Source organism: Gouania willdenowi, chromosome 15 (assembly GCF_900634775.1).
Source record: "Gouania willdenowi chromosome 15, fGouWil2.1, whole genome shotgun sequence".
Lineage (NCBI taxonomy): Eukaryota > Metazoa > Chordata > Actinopteri > Blenniiformes > Gobiesocidae > Gouania > Gouania willdenowi.
The window spans coordinates 34,825,719-34,842,583 of NC_041058.1; the positions used below are offsets into that span (position 1 = coordinate 34,825,719).

The following is a 16,865-nucleotide window of genomic DNA, read 5'->3' on the forward strand; positions in this document are numbered from 1 at the left end:
TTTACTCTGGAAAATAAATCTTATAGCTAATGTGGAGAAGCTATCATTAGGATGAATATTTAACATAAAGATAAAAATGAAGAAAATAATCGAGGTATACAATACTATAAATGCAAAAAGACAACATAGAGGAGCATGGAGACATAGTGGTTAGCACGTCTGCCTCACAGTAAGGACACATGGATTCAGGCCTTCGGGTGGAAATTCCAGTCCTTTCTGTGTGGAGTTTGCATGTTCTCTCTGTACTTGTGTGGGTTTTCTCCGGGTACTTCGGCTTCCTCCTACAATCCAAAAACATGACTCACAGGTTGATTGGAGTCTCAAAATTGTTCGAAGTGAAAACAATAATGATTTGAACCAAGGTAGGACAAGATGGCACTGCTGTGTTTGGTGCACCGTCCTGGTCTGCTAAACTTTCTGCTGGTTTGTATGTTTATCTAGGCTGTCATGCACGATGTGTCATCTGTGCTTGTGTACGATCGCCTGACGCTCGTGGAAATTTGTGACACTGTGAACAACTTGCCTGGGTGTGCTGAATATGGGCAATCGAATACACCGCCACCATTCCTAGCCTCTGTACCTGCATACCTGAGATCAGTGACGTGCCGTGAGCACTAGGTTTGGATAGGCAGGGCATTCCAAATTGAGACCACCAATAACAATTACATATGATTCTGCTGGCAAGTGTTAATTCAATTCAACTTTATTTGTATAGCAAAATTTACAACACACAATTATTTAATATAGCCTCTGTAGGAGGTCATGTCTATGACAGATACCACGGCACGCTTGTTGACCGCTTTGGTCAGAAACAGTTTCCTCCTTTTTCCCTTTCAAACAGAGACAAAGAGCTGAGTACAGGAATTGTGTGTTCTTACCCCACTCCTCCTTGAAGCACATGACAGAATCCTTTCCTTTGTGTTCTATTGTTCTCCAAATATTAACAATGAAACATCCTAAAAGCGGACAGAAATTCCTGATGAAAGTTTTAAAAGTATTTTTCTACACTGTCAATAACTGTTTTATTAACAGGAAGTCAAGGACAACCTTAGAATAAGATCATATAATTGTTTTTACAGTTAAAGTATCCCTAAAGAATCTCTCATTAACTTTACCTAAAGTAGATCATGTTTGGTGCCAGAATAACCGGGAAAATATCTGCTTTCGTCTCGTTTTGGAAGTTATAATCTAACTGGTTTCTGAGTTCTATTCATATTTCTTGTCCCAAAATGTTTCACATTCATTCATCTCTTATCACACACACAGGATAGCCACAACCCACAAAACATCCAAAGCAATCTAATTGGCTCCCGAAAACACGTCGACCAATGGAATCGCTTAGACCGCGATAAAACCGAAGCGCAAAATTCAAATCATTGGATTTTGGTGCTGGCCGCTAAGCAGTGGCGTGCCGTGCATTTCACACCTAGGCCTTCAGTGATGACCTACACTGAATGTATCCACCTCTTAATACCATCATTATGACGTCATGTCTCTCTAAACCATACATTTATACAGAAACAAACATAGTCGAGTACAACTACTTTATTTCCGGAGCATTTAAAATCAATACATCCGTATTAACAATTAAGAGTAGTAAAGTAAAAGTTACATGATCGCTTGGATACTGTCACAACTTAAAAATAAAAGGCAATTAGTCTACAAAAGTCCACTAAACACCACATTGTCGAACCCGTAAAACAGTTTCATTCATTCATTTCCGACAGTGGTGAAATGGTGTAGCCTACTCCATATTGATATAGATTAAAGCGAAACAATTCATCCCTTCACTGAAGTCACAGGTACCGGCACATTATGGGCTCTGTCTTGACAATAAAGCGCAGGCTGCGCCCGGCGCGGCACGGCGCAGACCGCTCCGCCAGACCGTCAAGACAGGGCTTACAAAATAAAATCAAAAAAATATAGAAAAAAAAAGAAGAAAAAAAAGCTTTGTACTCACCAAAACGACTATCCCCGCTTATTTGAACACAAAATCCATCCTCCTTTCTTTCCTCAAGAAGACTTCAATTACTATTGTACAGTTTATCTGTCCGTCTCAGTTCCACCAATAAGTCCTTTGCTATCGACATGGAGGCTAGTGCTGAAAGCAGATGTAATGTTTTCAATAAAACATCTGAAAAGATTCTCCGTTGGCAAACTCCGCCATTTAATGAGAACAACAGGTATCAGTGATACAGTCTTCTTCTCCAACCCCTACTCCTGTATACCTATGCACTATAACTGTAGACACCAGTAGAACTCAGGTCACGGCTGACACCTAGTGGATGGGAGAGTTAATGGCTCCTATCACCACAGCCGAGTCTCTCTGAACCTGTGAGCCAGGGATACCGCTCGTAGCTGCTGCTTTGAAAGTGGCGCACAAACCCTTTTCCTGGCTGGGACAGGTTAGCTAGCGCGGGGGTTGGACGACCTAACGGGACACCAGCTTCCATTTGGTTAACGTCACTCTACTTTGCATAGCGCTGCCTCTCACTAGTGCGTATCCAATCAGAGGACGTGAACGTCAGAACGTGTCACGTTCAACGTGAGACCTGCTAGCTGGCCCCGATGTCGCCAACTCGAAATCTGATTGGTTATCACAATCTGTCTGTTTCAATTCATTTAAGTGTACAGGCGCCCCCACTGTTAATTCTGAAGGCCTCGGGAAGATTTCGTGGAGCCTGGCAACACGTGACAGCTCAAATATGATTGGATGAAAGCTATAAGATAAATATACAATCCTGGAAGCAGCGCAACCAAGAGGAAGACTATGAAATGAAGAGAAAAGACTATGAAGAATAATTTAATACATATTTATGAAAAAAATATATTAAAATGAAATTTATTTTCTAATTATGTTTAGGCCAGCAGAGAAGGCCTTGCTGGACCTGACAGCCCACCACTGCCACTAAGATGCCCACTGCAGTGTTATGTACGTCTCCTTTAATCTTTTATTTTTGTTTGTAACAAAGTGTTTTCTTTCATTAGACCTTTTAAACAAGCTTGAGCGTCCCAGAGAGAAACCTCCTGTTCCAACTGAAGATACTGAACACTGAACCAAGAACCAAGCCTGAAGGAGCTGAACACTGAACCACAAGAACAAAGCCTGCACACGCTGAACAAAGGCCAGACAGGCCTAACACAGGTCAGAACCAGTGGAAACCTGCTGACTGAACGAGCTGTGAAACCCACTGAACAAGGAACAGAACCGACCAGCCTAACACAGGCCAGAACCAGGTCCAGGAAAGGACACACTCCAGTGGTCCAGAGCCACGCTTTGCTGCTTCAGACTCCTCTCACCAGTCCACTCTGCCACAAGAGAAGGACCACCGACCACGGACCCATCAGAACTGAGGTACTCTGGATCTCAAATTCTAATCGGGCCTAAAATAATTGCAGCCACATAATTCTATACTGATCTTATCATAGCTCTCACACACACACACACACACACACACATACACACACACACACACACACACATACACACACACACACACACATACACACACACACACACAGAAATCATGCTACTTTTCTTTCATTCCTTCTTTCTTTCCCTACTAAGCTTTTAACTTTAAAGTGTAAATACATTTATCCTTAGTTTAGGGAGCGTAGCGCTCTTTTAGCTTCATTGTGTTAATAGGTTTTAACTTGTTTTGATTAATAAATGTTTATACTTTGAGAAGTTGTCTGTGGTTTATGAAAATATTACAATCATAAGGTTTGTTATATGGAGAGTAAACAGTCTTGACAAGAGTTCACAACCCTGGATGACAAGGTATTAATAACTAATTAAGTGATCTGAAACACAAAACCAATCCGATCATTCACTGTGAAAAATACAAACAATGTTCTGACCTTACCTTTGCTGAAGTTCTGGTAGCTCTGGTGTCGGTCTGCTCACTTTTAAAAGCTGTTGTTTTTTCCTCAAAATAAAGTTTATCGTCTCTAGCTCTGTCATCCTGCCTGTAGTGTTGTCCTGCTTCTAGCTAAAGAACGTGATATCAATTCACTAATGCACTGTGAACTTACGTATAGCATTTAGCATAGCACTGTTACGTCCAAAGGCAGCGCAGAGAACTGCCTTTTTACGTAAATGGTTTTCATCTTGGAGAACTGACTGCGCATGCGCAAACACATAAAAACAAGCTATGGGAACAGAGGCAGAGCAGCAACGTGCTTTTCACAATTTTGGGTTTTGACTTCAAATTGAGCGTATTGAACTAGAACACATTTAAACACTATTCACTTCTATGAACAAATCTAGAAAGAGACCAATAGGTTGTTATTCACAGTTGGACCAATGAGTGAGGTGTTATTCAACTATCACAGCAACGGGCTACATAGCCAGGGGTGGAAAGTTACAAATTACATTTACTCTCGTTACTGTAATTGAGTAGCTTTTTTGTGTACTTCTACTTTTTTGAGTACTTTCTAAAATCTGTAATTTTTCTTTTACTTAAGTACATTTTGTTTCAAGTAACAGCACTTTGTTACATTAGAACTAGATTCCGTTACAGGGTAAAATAAACCCCACACACGGACGGGAGTCTGCTCCATTTGTGCTATTAAACGTACCCTAGAGCTGTTGTTTGGATCAGTGTGTATATGTCTATGGCCTGCTCTGTTGATTCACATGACGTCACTCACATTGCTGCATCGCGACAAAGCGAGAGCTCTAAATTGTGGGGGTTGTGTGCATCTCAGAGCGGAGCGTTTTTGTGTCCCCCAAAGTTTTCTTAATGCCCCCCCATTTAATACTGCCTGGCGCTGACTATGGTCTCCCGTGCACCTCGTCCTCCAGTAGTGCCTGATAAGCCGCTGTCTTTACGCATTGTGTGCACATTTCTTTTTATAACAGCTACAACAGGTGTTGTAGCTAATTGATCAGCAGTTTTGTGCAATGATCATGTGATTTTAAATGCAATTTTTATTATTAATATAAAACTGTATTTGTAGGCGTGTGCACGTCACCCTGAGGCATCAGTATCATTTTTTCCTCCTTCGGCTCATTCCACCTAGAATGTTTTATAGACTTTATATAACATACTGTACACATTTCTTGCTCTCAGAGGTGATTTATTGGATGCTCTGACACATTGGATTATTGACACAAACACTGACCTCATCCAATTCACATCCTTGACATTTATTTTATTTTATCTATCCAGGTTAGCCACACCATGTCTTGTTCTCATGCACGTTATTTTGAAATGGTGTTCTCTAATAAATTCTAATAATAAAAAAAGAACTTAGTTTGATCTGTATACACGTCTTTTTATTTTTTTCTTGCATGGGAGAGATGCACATGTGAATGGTAAAATGACTCAATGGGGGCTAATACTATACTTTCACGTACTGCTACGAAATTCTGTAAAATTCCGACATCATCATTGTAGAGATAGGACTGATGACATCATCACTGTAGAGCAGTGATGATGTCATCAGTCCTACCTCCGCAGTGATGATGTCATCCCTATCTTCCAATGTTTTAATCCAATCACTGGAGAGCCCACTTCCACGCCCCATTCCAAAATGCATGTGGTTGCGAGGGCCCGTTCATTGCTGCCTGCAGCTTTAATTTTAATTAGGGGGCCAAGCCCGTGGGGCCTGAGGACGTGGGGCTTACATACGCGGTTCCCAGGACCAGCGGTGCTAGGAAACCTATTGTATTCCATAGGATTATTATTATTATAGAAACATTTTATTTTTCTCTCGGTAAAAGAGGTGCTGCAGAATAAACTGTGCAAGGGAGGGCGATGCCCTTTGGAGGGTGGGTCCAGGACCCCCAAGGGACCTTGGACGCAAAAACTCATTAATATCCGTCCAGCAGGTGGCGCTATTACAACGGTCAACGCGTTTTGGATTATAACTCCCACACCGTATTCCTTGAATAGCACTGAAAAGCCTGGGCTAGGCCACGCCCATTTCTGCCTAATTTTTTTGGAGCAAAATTGCAAAAACTGTAAAACCTACTTTTTCAAACTACTCCTTGGGATTTTGTCCAATCAACGTGAAACTTGACACATAGAGTCTTCAGTTGGACCTGATCTAAAGTTCGGCAAGCAAAATTTGCGCAAATGATTAAAGAGTAAAGTTTTCAAGCGAGCTATAGAACGCCAACTGGTGCATATCTCGGTCAAAATAAATGCCAACACACTTTTATCCAATTTTTGCCCACTTTCATCCAAATAAGCTTGATTTTGCACAATGAATACCATTTTGCCTCTTTTTGTTCCACATGTTGGCCCTTTTTCACTATTGTTTGCCACATTTTGCCCATTAAAGCTACATACCGCCTGGTTCCTCTTTATTTGCCCTTTTTTTGGCCACTATTGATGGTTTTTGGACCTTTTTAGTCATTTTACACACTTTTCTTGTCAGTTTTTGGCACTTTTGGACCCTTTTTGGCCACTTGTTACCATGTCTGCCTCCACTCGCTCGTCAAAAAACTAAATGGTCCATGGAGCGGCGTTGTGCCAATCTTTGAGCAACTTTACTTTTTCCTTCTTTAACTTACAGGAGGTGTTGGACATTTCAAGCTGCATTTTGGATTTTCTTTGGCAGGTTCAGCACTCGCCGTAACTTAAAGGGTACCTGTAATGTAACCAAAAAAATATATACAGTGTAAATTTGTCTTCAATCTTAATCACCATTCAATCAATCTAACTGGACCAATTTGTTTTTGTACAATGAATCCCTCTATAAAGGAGTGTGAGGCGCTCCTGAAATCAGGTGAATATTAAAGGTGTTTTTCCACATCCAGGAGCAGTTCCTCACTGATCTTTAGAAGTCTTTATCCCAGCCTGACTGCTCCTCAGGAGGCTCCACTGGGTCTGGAGGGAATACGTCAAAGTGGCTCACATCCATTGGTCCCTTCAGCTGTTCACACACAGAGAATCATTATCATCATCATCATCATCATCATCATCATCATCATCAAAGCATTTGGTCTTTCTTACATTACTGTGGCTGCCAATGGTACAAAAGCTCAGTGGTTACCAACCTTGGGGTCGCCAGATGCCTTCTTGAAACTAAGAATATTTTTTGAACAATTTACCATTTTTTTGCAACTACACCAAACTTGCCATATTTTTTTCTGCTTTTAATGCATTTTTGCTACATTACTCCCATTTCTGATACTTATCCATTAAATTTCAATGTCTTTTCTACACTTTTTTTCCACTTTCAAGACATGTTAAGCATTTATAAACCCTTTCCACCACTTTTACACCTAATGTCACATATGTTGACCCATTATTACCACTTTTAACCTCTTTTCACCATATTTCATGCTTATTTTGCCAATTTAGCCACGTTCACAATTTGTCATGCCCATAATTTGCCGGTTTAAACTAATTGTTCCTACTTTTTTCGACTACTTTTAAGCCATAGTGACACTTTGAATCCTTTTTACCACTAGTTCCGTCTGTTTTTGTCCACTCTAATTTGCAACCTTTAACCAATTTCTGTGGTTTTCAAAATCCCATTTTACCCTTTTCCACCCTTTTTCCACCCATTTTATTAGTGATTAATACCAGTATTTCCATCTTTAAGATGACTATAATAATAATAGTAAATGTTCCTGGATAACAGTGGATATTATTCAGATGAATAAATAAATGTGGTTATCACACATTCATAGAATAATAGACCATCATTTTACTGACTTTATGGATGGACCCCAAAACTCTCTCCTTTATTCCCCCTTATAGATGGTCCTGTCTCCACATGACTGTTCTTCAATGTTCATGTCTGTGTTCAACCACCTTCAGCTATAGTGGGGGTCCCCGCTCTCTGGGACCTTTATTTTGGGAGTCACGGGCTGAGCAGGTTGAGAACCACTGACATAAAGCATCGTCTCTTGGGTCAGAAATTGTGAGTTCATGCCTCGTCTGCTTTAAAATTCACATTTGAATGACACATTTTTTTCACGGGCTGGAAAGTACGGAAGCTTATTGCATTCACAGAAAAAAAAAGTTTGTTTTTCTGAGTTGATGAGATAAAAATAATTAAATAAAAACAATTGGCCCTGTTTTTCTGTTTTCATAGGAAATATTTTTTCTGAACTGATGAGATAAGTTTGCAAGGGGAAAAACGACCCTGCGTCCTTAACTGCAAGTGTCCGAACTGAGAATCTGTCATGTTTGCTGTCTGCAGTCTTCCGTTGAACACGGTCTGCACTTAGGAATTCAACTTAAAGAGGCAGAAGTACACAGGTGCAGTAAGTTGTTTAAAGTTTAATCTTTACTGCTTTACTGCATGTACCGATGAAAGCAGGCTGGACACTGAACTGCAACGAGCCATAGGGATGTCAGCTAACTGTTAGCCTATGACCATCTTATGTCCACGTTTGGTTAGTGTGAGCAAACTGATCTTATTGTAAAGTAGTCATACCTGTCAGGTACTGTTATTAAACATTTGCATTGAACTGTGGCCATATTTAGACAGCAGGGTTACACCAATGAGCTCAGCTAGCTTCCCTGGTTAGCCCTGGTGGGACTCGAACTCACGACCTTTGAATTACTTAGAAACACTACCTAGAAGTCCAATGCACTATCCATTAGTGACGTGCCGTCAGGGTAGGCAAGGTAGGCAGTGCCTACCCAAGGGTGAATTGATATTTTGATTATTTGTTTTAATTATAATACAATTATAAATTATTTATTTGTCCATTAGCAATAGCCTACAGTACCTACAAGTTTGAAAGTGTCTGCATAATGTGCGTTTCATAGCCTAAATTACTAAACATCGCTATTTCCTGGAACAGCTGCACAGTCTCACTCTGCTGTAAGGCAGAAGGAGGCCACGCCCCCTCCCAAAGGCACGTTGCTCTTCTGCCTCTGTTCCCATAGCGTGGTTTTACGTGTTTGCGCATGCGCAGTCAGTTCCCCAAGATGAAAACCATTTACGTCCAAAGGCAGCGTAGAGAGCTGCCTTTTCTCTGTGTTTTTCTTTGTGTTTCCAACACAAACAACAGATGTGCTGCCGTGTCATGAGTCATATCTTGTTGGGAGAGTATGGAGGCTATATTAAATAATTGTTTATGTTTCTTTAATGGTGTTTATGATGTTGATTTTGTTAGATGGCTAAATGTTTGTTCATGTGGATCTTGTTGGGTTTTTTCTTTCTTATTATGAATTTCATATTTTGATAAGTTCATTGAGAGGATTTTGTTGGAAATTGCTTTATACAAATGAATTGCCAGCAGAAACATATGAAATTGTCATTGGTCTCAATTTGCAACGTGTCTACCCAACCCTAGTGGTCACGGCACATCACTGCTATCCATGCCTTACTAAATAGCGTTTACTGCGTTGGTCGTATTTTGCCTGTCTTTATGTCTTACCTCCGCTTTGAGGCATTTTAATTTTTTTGCCCGTTTTCATTTCTTCCCTTCGCCCATTTTTATGCCTTACCTCCGTTTTGAGGCGTTTATTTTTCAGCCCTTTTTTGCCTTACAGGGTAATGTTAACCAGCTGAGTTTATATTTGGATATCTAAAAGTGCTTTCGCTAAATGCAAAGTGTATATCTTTTCAATGATTCGATTAAAATACCTGTTTCACATAGGCTATCTTGACTCTTTCTGAGCTGTATATGTTCACCTTATTCTGTGTGATTTAATGCTGGACTGAGGTCAAAGTATTATATTCAGTTTTTCTTTCTGATAGAACAACATCCTGTTTAAAATGGTAACCTATGGGTTACATTTATGACTACTAAAGTTTCACACAAGATTATTGCCAAAAATGACAATGTATAGATGGCAATGTTGAATTTGTTAATTCATTTGATTTGATTTTCCTTTGTAGCAGTTTTAAGAAACTACAGACTTTGCACCTGCCCCTTTTGGCCTAAGTGCCCTTTTTGTCAAGGTGTTATTTATTTTTATTTTTTAAGATAATAAATATGAATACATTCTCTTTTTTGCCCCTCATATATAATAGATGATGTAAAAAATAATATTTAGAAATAAATAGCGTAACATATTTTCTACTGTGACTTGAGCTCTATCTTCGATCCTGACCCCTCCTCCGCCCCTCGCCAATCTGGCTGCCCAGTGCCACCACATCCTGCTGAGGACCCAGTGGAGAGCCCAGGTTGCATTTCAGCTTCTTTGTCCCTAATTGACAACTTCAATGTTGTTGTGGGGAGTTGAAGAGCCAGTAAGTAAGTTATTTTACTGATTAGCTTGTCAGGCTGGGACCATTTATTGACCTAATCAATGACTTGAATACGTAGCCTGCACTGCTGCTCACCTGAGACAAGTTCAGTGTCTAATGGAACAAACTGTGGCTTAGACTGGAAACCACGTTTAAAAACCAACCAGATAACGTCACGTGACTACTTCTATCTCTCTATTTATGGGACATTTATCATTATAATGAGACTCACTAATGAGTTCAGGTCAAATCACTGTGTAACAAATGTAATAAGATTTATCCAAAAATCTAAAGGAATTTAATTTCATTAAAATTTTAATAATTTATAACTTGTCCCACCATGAAAAACATAGTTCATGTTTCGTTTAAAACTGTTAGTGCTTAGTAAAAAAGACTAATGTAATTTCCTATGAAATGTTACAGAATAGATCTTTTGAAAAAGCAATAATTATAAAGTAATGCCCTGCAGAACAATTTATGTTGTTATTGTTTGTTTGTTTGAAGGGAAACGCTGAATGAAATGATTTTGGATTTTCTTCTCAAACAAATGTTTGGTTTTTACTTTGAGTAAAAAAATATTTTAATCAAGTGGTTAAAAAAATATTGTTTGATTAAAATTATTGTTAGATTATTGTTGAAAAAAAATATAGTTAGGTGCCGCCCTACTAGCAGATGGCTTTGTAAAATGATCATGCACATACCAAACCATTCATGTTGAATGAGATATGATATGCATATCGTATATGATATGAATATGATGATGATTTGGTTTTAGTCAGTCGTTGTCATATTGTGTGTTTGTTCCATAGGCTCTACTCAGACATTTCCCTTTTTTAAATTAATCTTCCTTTAAATACATTTATTTCATTTTTCAGTTCAAAGATGCCACATTTCACAAAAACAGAAGGAGCTGTGTGAGGCAGCTTAAAAACAGCAAAGCTAACAACAACAATACATCGTTTTTTAGCTTGTTTTGAGATGAAGATACATTCAGGATTTATTAACTACTTATATTGTATATCAGTGGATCAGAGAATGGAGAACAAACAACAAAGAAAAGGTCAGAGTAGAAGGCTCTGGATAAATTATTAAAAAAATGTTAGGAACTAAGAAGCATAATTGTAAATAGTTGTAAATATTTTGAGTGAAGAAGACCACAAAGGAAGAAAAATAGAAAAGGCAGGAGAACAAGAGAAGAGGGAAAGAATAAACTGTATACAGGTGATGAAACACACATAAAGAAAGTTAGATCATAAAATGAGGTGATCAATAGAGTGCTGATTAGAAATGTTAATGTATCTTTATTAAGGCAAAACATTTAGTTGATCTCCTCTGTTCTTATTTTTATGTCTACAGTTCCATGTTCCAGTTTGTTGCTAGTGTTTAGAATGTATTACTGTACTGCTCTGTAAGTCTGGCAAAGCATTTGCTATTAATGGTTTATTAGAGTTTATTAAAATACCAACAGTGTGCTCATGTTCTTTAGTTTTTTCTTTCGTTGTCATGATCCTCTCCAGTCCCCAATCTTTCCCTCATCTCCTCCTCAGCCCAGCAGTGCCAGTAAGATCATAAGTCATAGGTAATCTTAGAATTAAAGGAGCTCTCAGTTCATTTTGAATGAAAACATTTTGCTTAAAATATGTGCGACAAGTTGTTTGTTTTATATATTGTGTTCAAATAAAATCTCTTTCAATTTCCATGCCTACTACTTTAGTTATATATATGAAAGTGTCTGATACTGGCTAAGATGTAATGATATGTACTGGTAATATGTTTCTGATCTGAGCATCTGGAGGTCTCTGCACGGACCTGCTGCATATGGTGATAGAGTTACTGTAAGACTTTCTGCTTACAAAAGCTGGGAGCACAAGATCCCAAAAGACTGTCTTTACTTAAAAAACTTAAAAGAAAGATGAGAACAGCAAGTGGCAAAGATAATAATTCAGAGGAAAATCCCACCAGCAGGGATCAAAAACTGCCTTTGAAATACTGTATAACCAGTGTTGGGAACATTACTGTAAAAAAGTAATTAGTTATAGTTACTCACTATTTGAGCCCAAAAGTAACTGAGTTAGTAACTGAATTACTCTATAATAAAAGTAACTCATTACCAAGGAAAGTAACTATTGAGCGACTGTTAAAAAATAAATAAAAAGTTTCTATATGTCAAAGAATTCAGATTTTTTAGATGCATGTGTCATTGTGAGGTGCTTCATTAAATTTGAGTTTCTTACAACAAATGTGGACAAAGTCTTCATTCCTGGATATAATGAACACTTCACATGTACGTTCTTGTCTTTGACCACAATTAATATAAAGTAGTGTTTGTATCGTCACCTTAAAAATGACAACTTTTCATCAGATTGTTCCACGCTCACCATCTCTGCTGATTCATCAAATCTGTAGTGTGTGTGTGTGCGTGGCACGCAGTGTTGTGCTAGTTACTGAAAAAAGTAACTAGTTACCGTTACTAGTTACTTCATTCACAAAGTAACTCAGTTACTATTTTGATTACTTACACCAAAAAGTAATGCATCACTGGAACAAGTAACTTTTGAGTTACTTAGAATTAAAGAATTGTATAATTTTTTTGGTCATTAGTGTCTGTACAGCTTCATATACAGCTTTAGTACAGCTTTAGTACAAAAACTAGCAACAATGTTCAACATAAACACAAAAAAACCTTCTAAAATAAATAAATGAAAACAATCTGAATAACATTTGGAATGAATTTTGACCAACTCTGCTTTACAAAACCTGCTATAAAACAACCATAAATGATGTGCATATAAAGCACAAAACTGCTGCTCAAAATATAAAACTGTAATTTTTCAGCCGTAGCACAATAATGTAAAGTAAGCTGTGTGTATTCCAGGTGCACATTCTGCTGTTGAAAATGCTTGTAAAAATAAATAAATAAAAATAAAAAATACTGCGTTAGAGTACTAGTTACTGTGAAATGTAACGTTGTTACGGTAATGCATTAGAACACTCATAATCACTCCCCTTGTTTTTAACCCACCTCCTCACTACAGCTGTGTATGAAGCCAGGGGTGTTTTCAGATAACAGTTTATTCAACCAATGCATGTAACGCACCACATTTAACGTTCAGTAACGTTAACAGCCTTGTAACAGCGTAAAAAGTATTATTACCCAACGTCGTTATTCCAAACACTGTGTATAACACGAGCACTAAAGACAACAAGGAACATTGAAATAGGCTGGTTACACGACAAAAACCAAGTGAGAAAAGGCAGTGGAGGAGGAAGTATTAAACATTTCTAAAACTGCCATTAAAACAGAGATCATGTCTCATGCAAAGAAGCTATTTTTTCCTTATGAGAAGTCCAGAAAAGAGAAGTGGGAAGAATTCTCTCATGAAATTGTTGACTTTCAGGAAGCATACTTTTAAGGAAGGCTGTGCTATAGGACAACTGTACGAGACATATGGGTGTGTTAATGTTTTTCTTGACTAGTGCAGTGCCCGTAGGAAGTGCAGTATGTGTTGCTATAGAAACTTGGGAGGTTAAGTAGCTTTTTCATGGATGGTTTAAATGGGAGCTTTAATTCCTCTTTAATTCAGAATAAAAGTTAAATCCTCTTTAAACTCACCTTGTAAACACTTAATTCCGAATGCAAATTTCATTCTGCATTACACATACACACATTTTTTATATTGTTATAATGACTTTATGTTACTTTCACATGCTTGGAAGAGCTGGGACGGCGGCCCATTGCACACACATGCAGCTCAACGCATCCACTTCCAACAGCAGAGCTTAGAGCTGAGATGGAGGCTGGAATACAGTATATAGTAATTGCTATATTATGGATATTAGATATTGCTTAGAGTCACTCATTCGCTACTTGAAAAGTCATGTTGTTTACAGATGGAACATGTTTGCAGTCATTGTTTAAAGTTTTATTGTTTAAAATATGTTTAAGGTCGATGTTTCGCATGTTGAACAATATCTCAAGTAATTGTTTATACGAAAGGGTAGTTGTATAAAAAGATTAAAGACATAATATTTCTTATTCCTTTGCTGTATACCGTAGACATACCCTATATTTCTGACAGAAGTTTGTAGATTAATAATGGTTGTTATATTTTAGTACATAAAACTGGCCTTTTACCATTGTGTTTTCAAGGCATCAAATTAGGATTCCTTGAAAAGAACAAAACTAAATTCCTTTTTTATGACATTGTGCAAAGAAAGTTTTATTATTAATGTGCTTTTGATTATTTTGATGATTAAAGACTTTTTTCATAGATTTTTTACTTTTATTTTAAATTCAATGATTCAGGGCTTCAATTTCCAAAAGTATGTCACGTTACAGTTTGTATAATGACAGGTTTCTAACCTGTTTGTTCATAACAGTTATTAATGGCAGTATGGCACCCCTTTGTTGTACTGTATATAATAAAAGTTGAATCACTTTTAAATAATTGTTGAAATTGTTTTCATTTACAGGACCTGCACTCAAAAGTGGTTCTAAAGTTATGAATAATAAAATAAAAATGGTCTCACACAATGAAAGACTAAACATTTTATTTATTGTAGTGTAAATGAACCTCTTGTTTACCACAATTTATTTATTTATTTTTGCTCTTCTTCTCTTCTTTATGCGGTCTACTACGAAAATAGCAGCACAGGCTCTCAAACGGTAAACTAGTCCCATTTTTAAAAGTTAATAAAACAAATATGATGCAAAATAATGTGTTTTGTTAGGCAAGACATTTTAAACGTTTTACGCCACATTTGTATAACAGTGGAGGATCCTTTAATGTACTCAGTATCGTACATTTCTTAGTGTTAGTCCTATGAAGGCATTTTTCTGTCTCAGTATTGCAACTAAACATCCCTGAATTATTAGGACATTTTTCCTAAAAGTCAAACTGTCACCAGATGTAGCTTTACTTGTTTACAAGGCACCACAGTGGTGCATTGGGTATTACTTTAGCCTCAGAGTTCATAGAGTCAAGACACCCTGGGAGGCAGTGCACCATCAACCATTCTGTGTGGAGTTTTATAAGAATCTTAATGAAACTCTTTCGTAATACATGATATTTCAAGATATGATGTCGAAAAGATCATTTGAAAATGCTGAACTCATTATTATGATTTATGTATAAATCTAGGAATCATCCCTCCTGTTTGTCATTGTCTCACATATAGACACACCCCAGACACACCCAAGGGCAGCCAGCTGAGATGCTGACAACTTTCAACCAATCAACGAAGCTTCCCTTTTGGGAGGCGAGTCTCAAAGATATTCTTTTAAAAGGAAGAAAACCGCCCAAAATTTCAGTTTTGGGACGCTGGCGTTTCATGCTCAACGCGTTTCCCTTTCCCATCTTTTCATTTATTTCATTTTATTTTTAGTTGAAACAGTTAGATTTTTGGAACCAACAGCTGCCTGGTTCGGATGAATCCAGCATCTAGTGACGTGCGTAACAGCTGAAAAACAACCCCAGCCCGCGACCCATTGGGGTAAGCCACGAGCCATTCTCTAACTCAGCTGTGAAGGCCAGAACCGCTTGGATCGGCTGAAGGGGCTATACTCTGTTGAAACACAACAGAACTCAACGGTGGCACGTCCTGCTGCATTTCTTCAAACAGCACCTCCAGGTCCAACCCTGACATCATCTGTAAGGTACCTGAATGAACTTTCATCAGCAAACTTCATCCACAATAGATCACATACATACTTCCATAACTACACTCTTACACACACTCACAACATGTTCCACACACAGTTCATCTCATTCATGTCTGTACGTCTCCCCTGTCTGTCTTCCCCTCTTTGTTTTATGAGCTCTCTTTATGATTTTATTCTTTGATTTTATCATCTTATTATTCGAATATGTATCCTGCATTTTTATTCAATATTTAGTAGACTAGCATTCTCCTAGATTAGTGATTTCACTTTATTACATATAATCCTCACTTTTATTAGCCTAGAAATGCATTTTATCATGATTTAATTATTCCATTTCAATTGATGTTTTGACTGTGTTAATTGTTGAATTTTGAATACAAGTTTAAACGTAATCTTTGATTTCTCTGATTCATTAAAGCTGTGATTATGGTGTAGATGTTGCTGTTAGAATTCACTTTTCCCTGGTTTCACATTGATGAGTTTAGTCTAAAAACTTAGACATCATTCTGCTGTTAAAAGGAGGATTTGAAGTAATATTAATAATCATAATTAATATTCTTATTTATATAACCCATTAATAATAACTCATCCTGTTACGTATGGAATATTGGTCGTATCTCTCGAAACATTGCACCTGTTCCACATAACGGTTCTCTGTCCCTCGGTCAGATCCTATACGAGTAGCAGTGCCATCTCTTGTGAAAACATCCTCCATAAAGTATCCTGGGATGACCTTGAGATCACTACTAGTAGAGTAAGCATGCAGCCACATCACCATTCTTGAAAATCCATCAATCACACCATTAATGCAGATCCCAAATGGTTTTAACTTGTCATATGAGTCTATGTGCCATAAAAAGTTTGGACCTGCATTTCTGTGCCTTCTTCGGTGGAGGTGATTCCGACGCCTTAGCTCTACTCCGTGGGGATCAAGTATTTTCCTTAAATGCCTGATTGTCTCTTGAGTAACCACAAAGCCAGCCTGAATGCATTTCAGATGCATCATTCTATATCCATGAAGCAGGTCAAACAGTGC

General features: G+C 37.9%; 1 protein-coding gene across 1 annotated transcript in view; it reads right to left on the minus strand.

Moving 5' to 3' along the window:
- Positions 1-6,789: 6,789 nt before the first annotated feature.
- Positions 6,790-16,865, minus strand: part of prkg2l (protein kinase cGMP-dependent 2, like) — a 92,696-nt gene continuing 82,620 nt past the window's right edge. The window contains exon 20 of the mRNA XM_028469437.1: positions 6,790-6,885. Coding sequence (XP_028325238.1) covers positions 6,790-6,885 — 96 coding nt within the window. The remainder of the gene's footprint in view (positions 6,886-16,865) is intronic.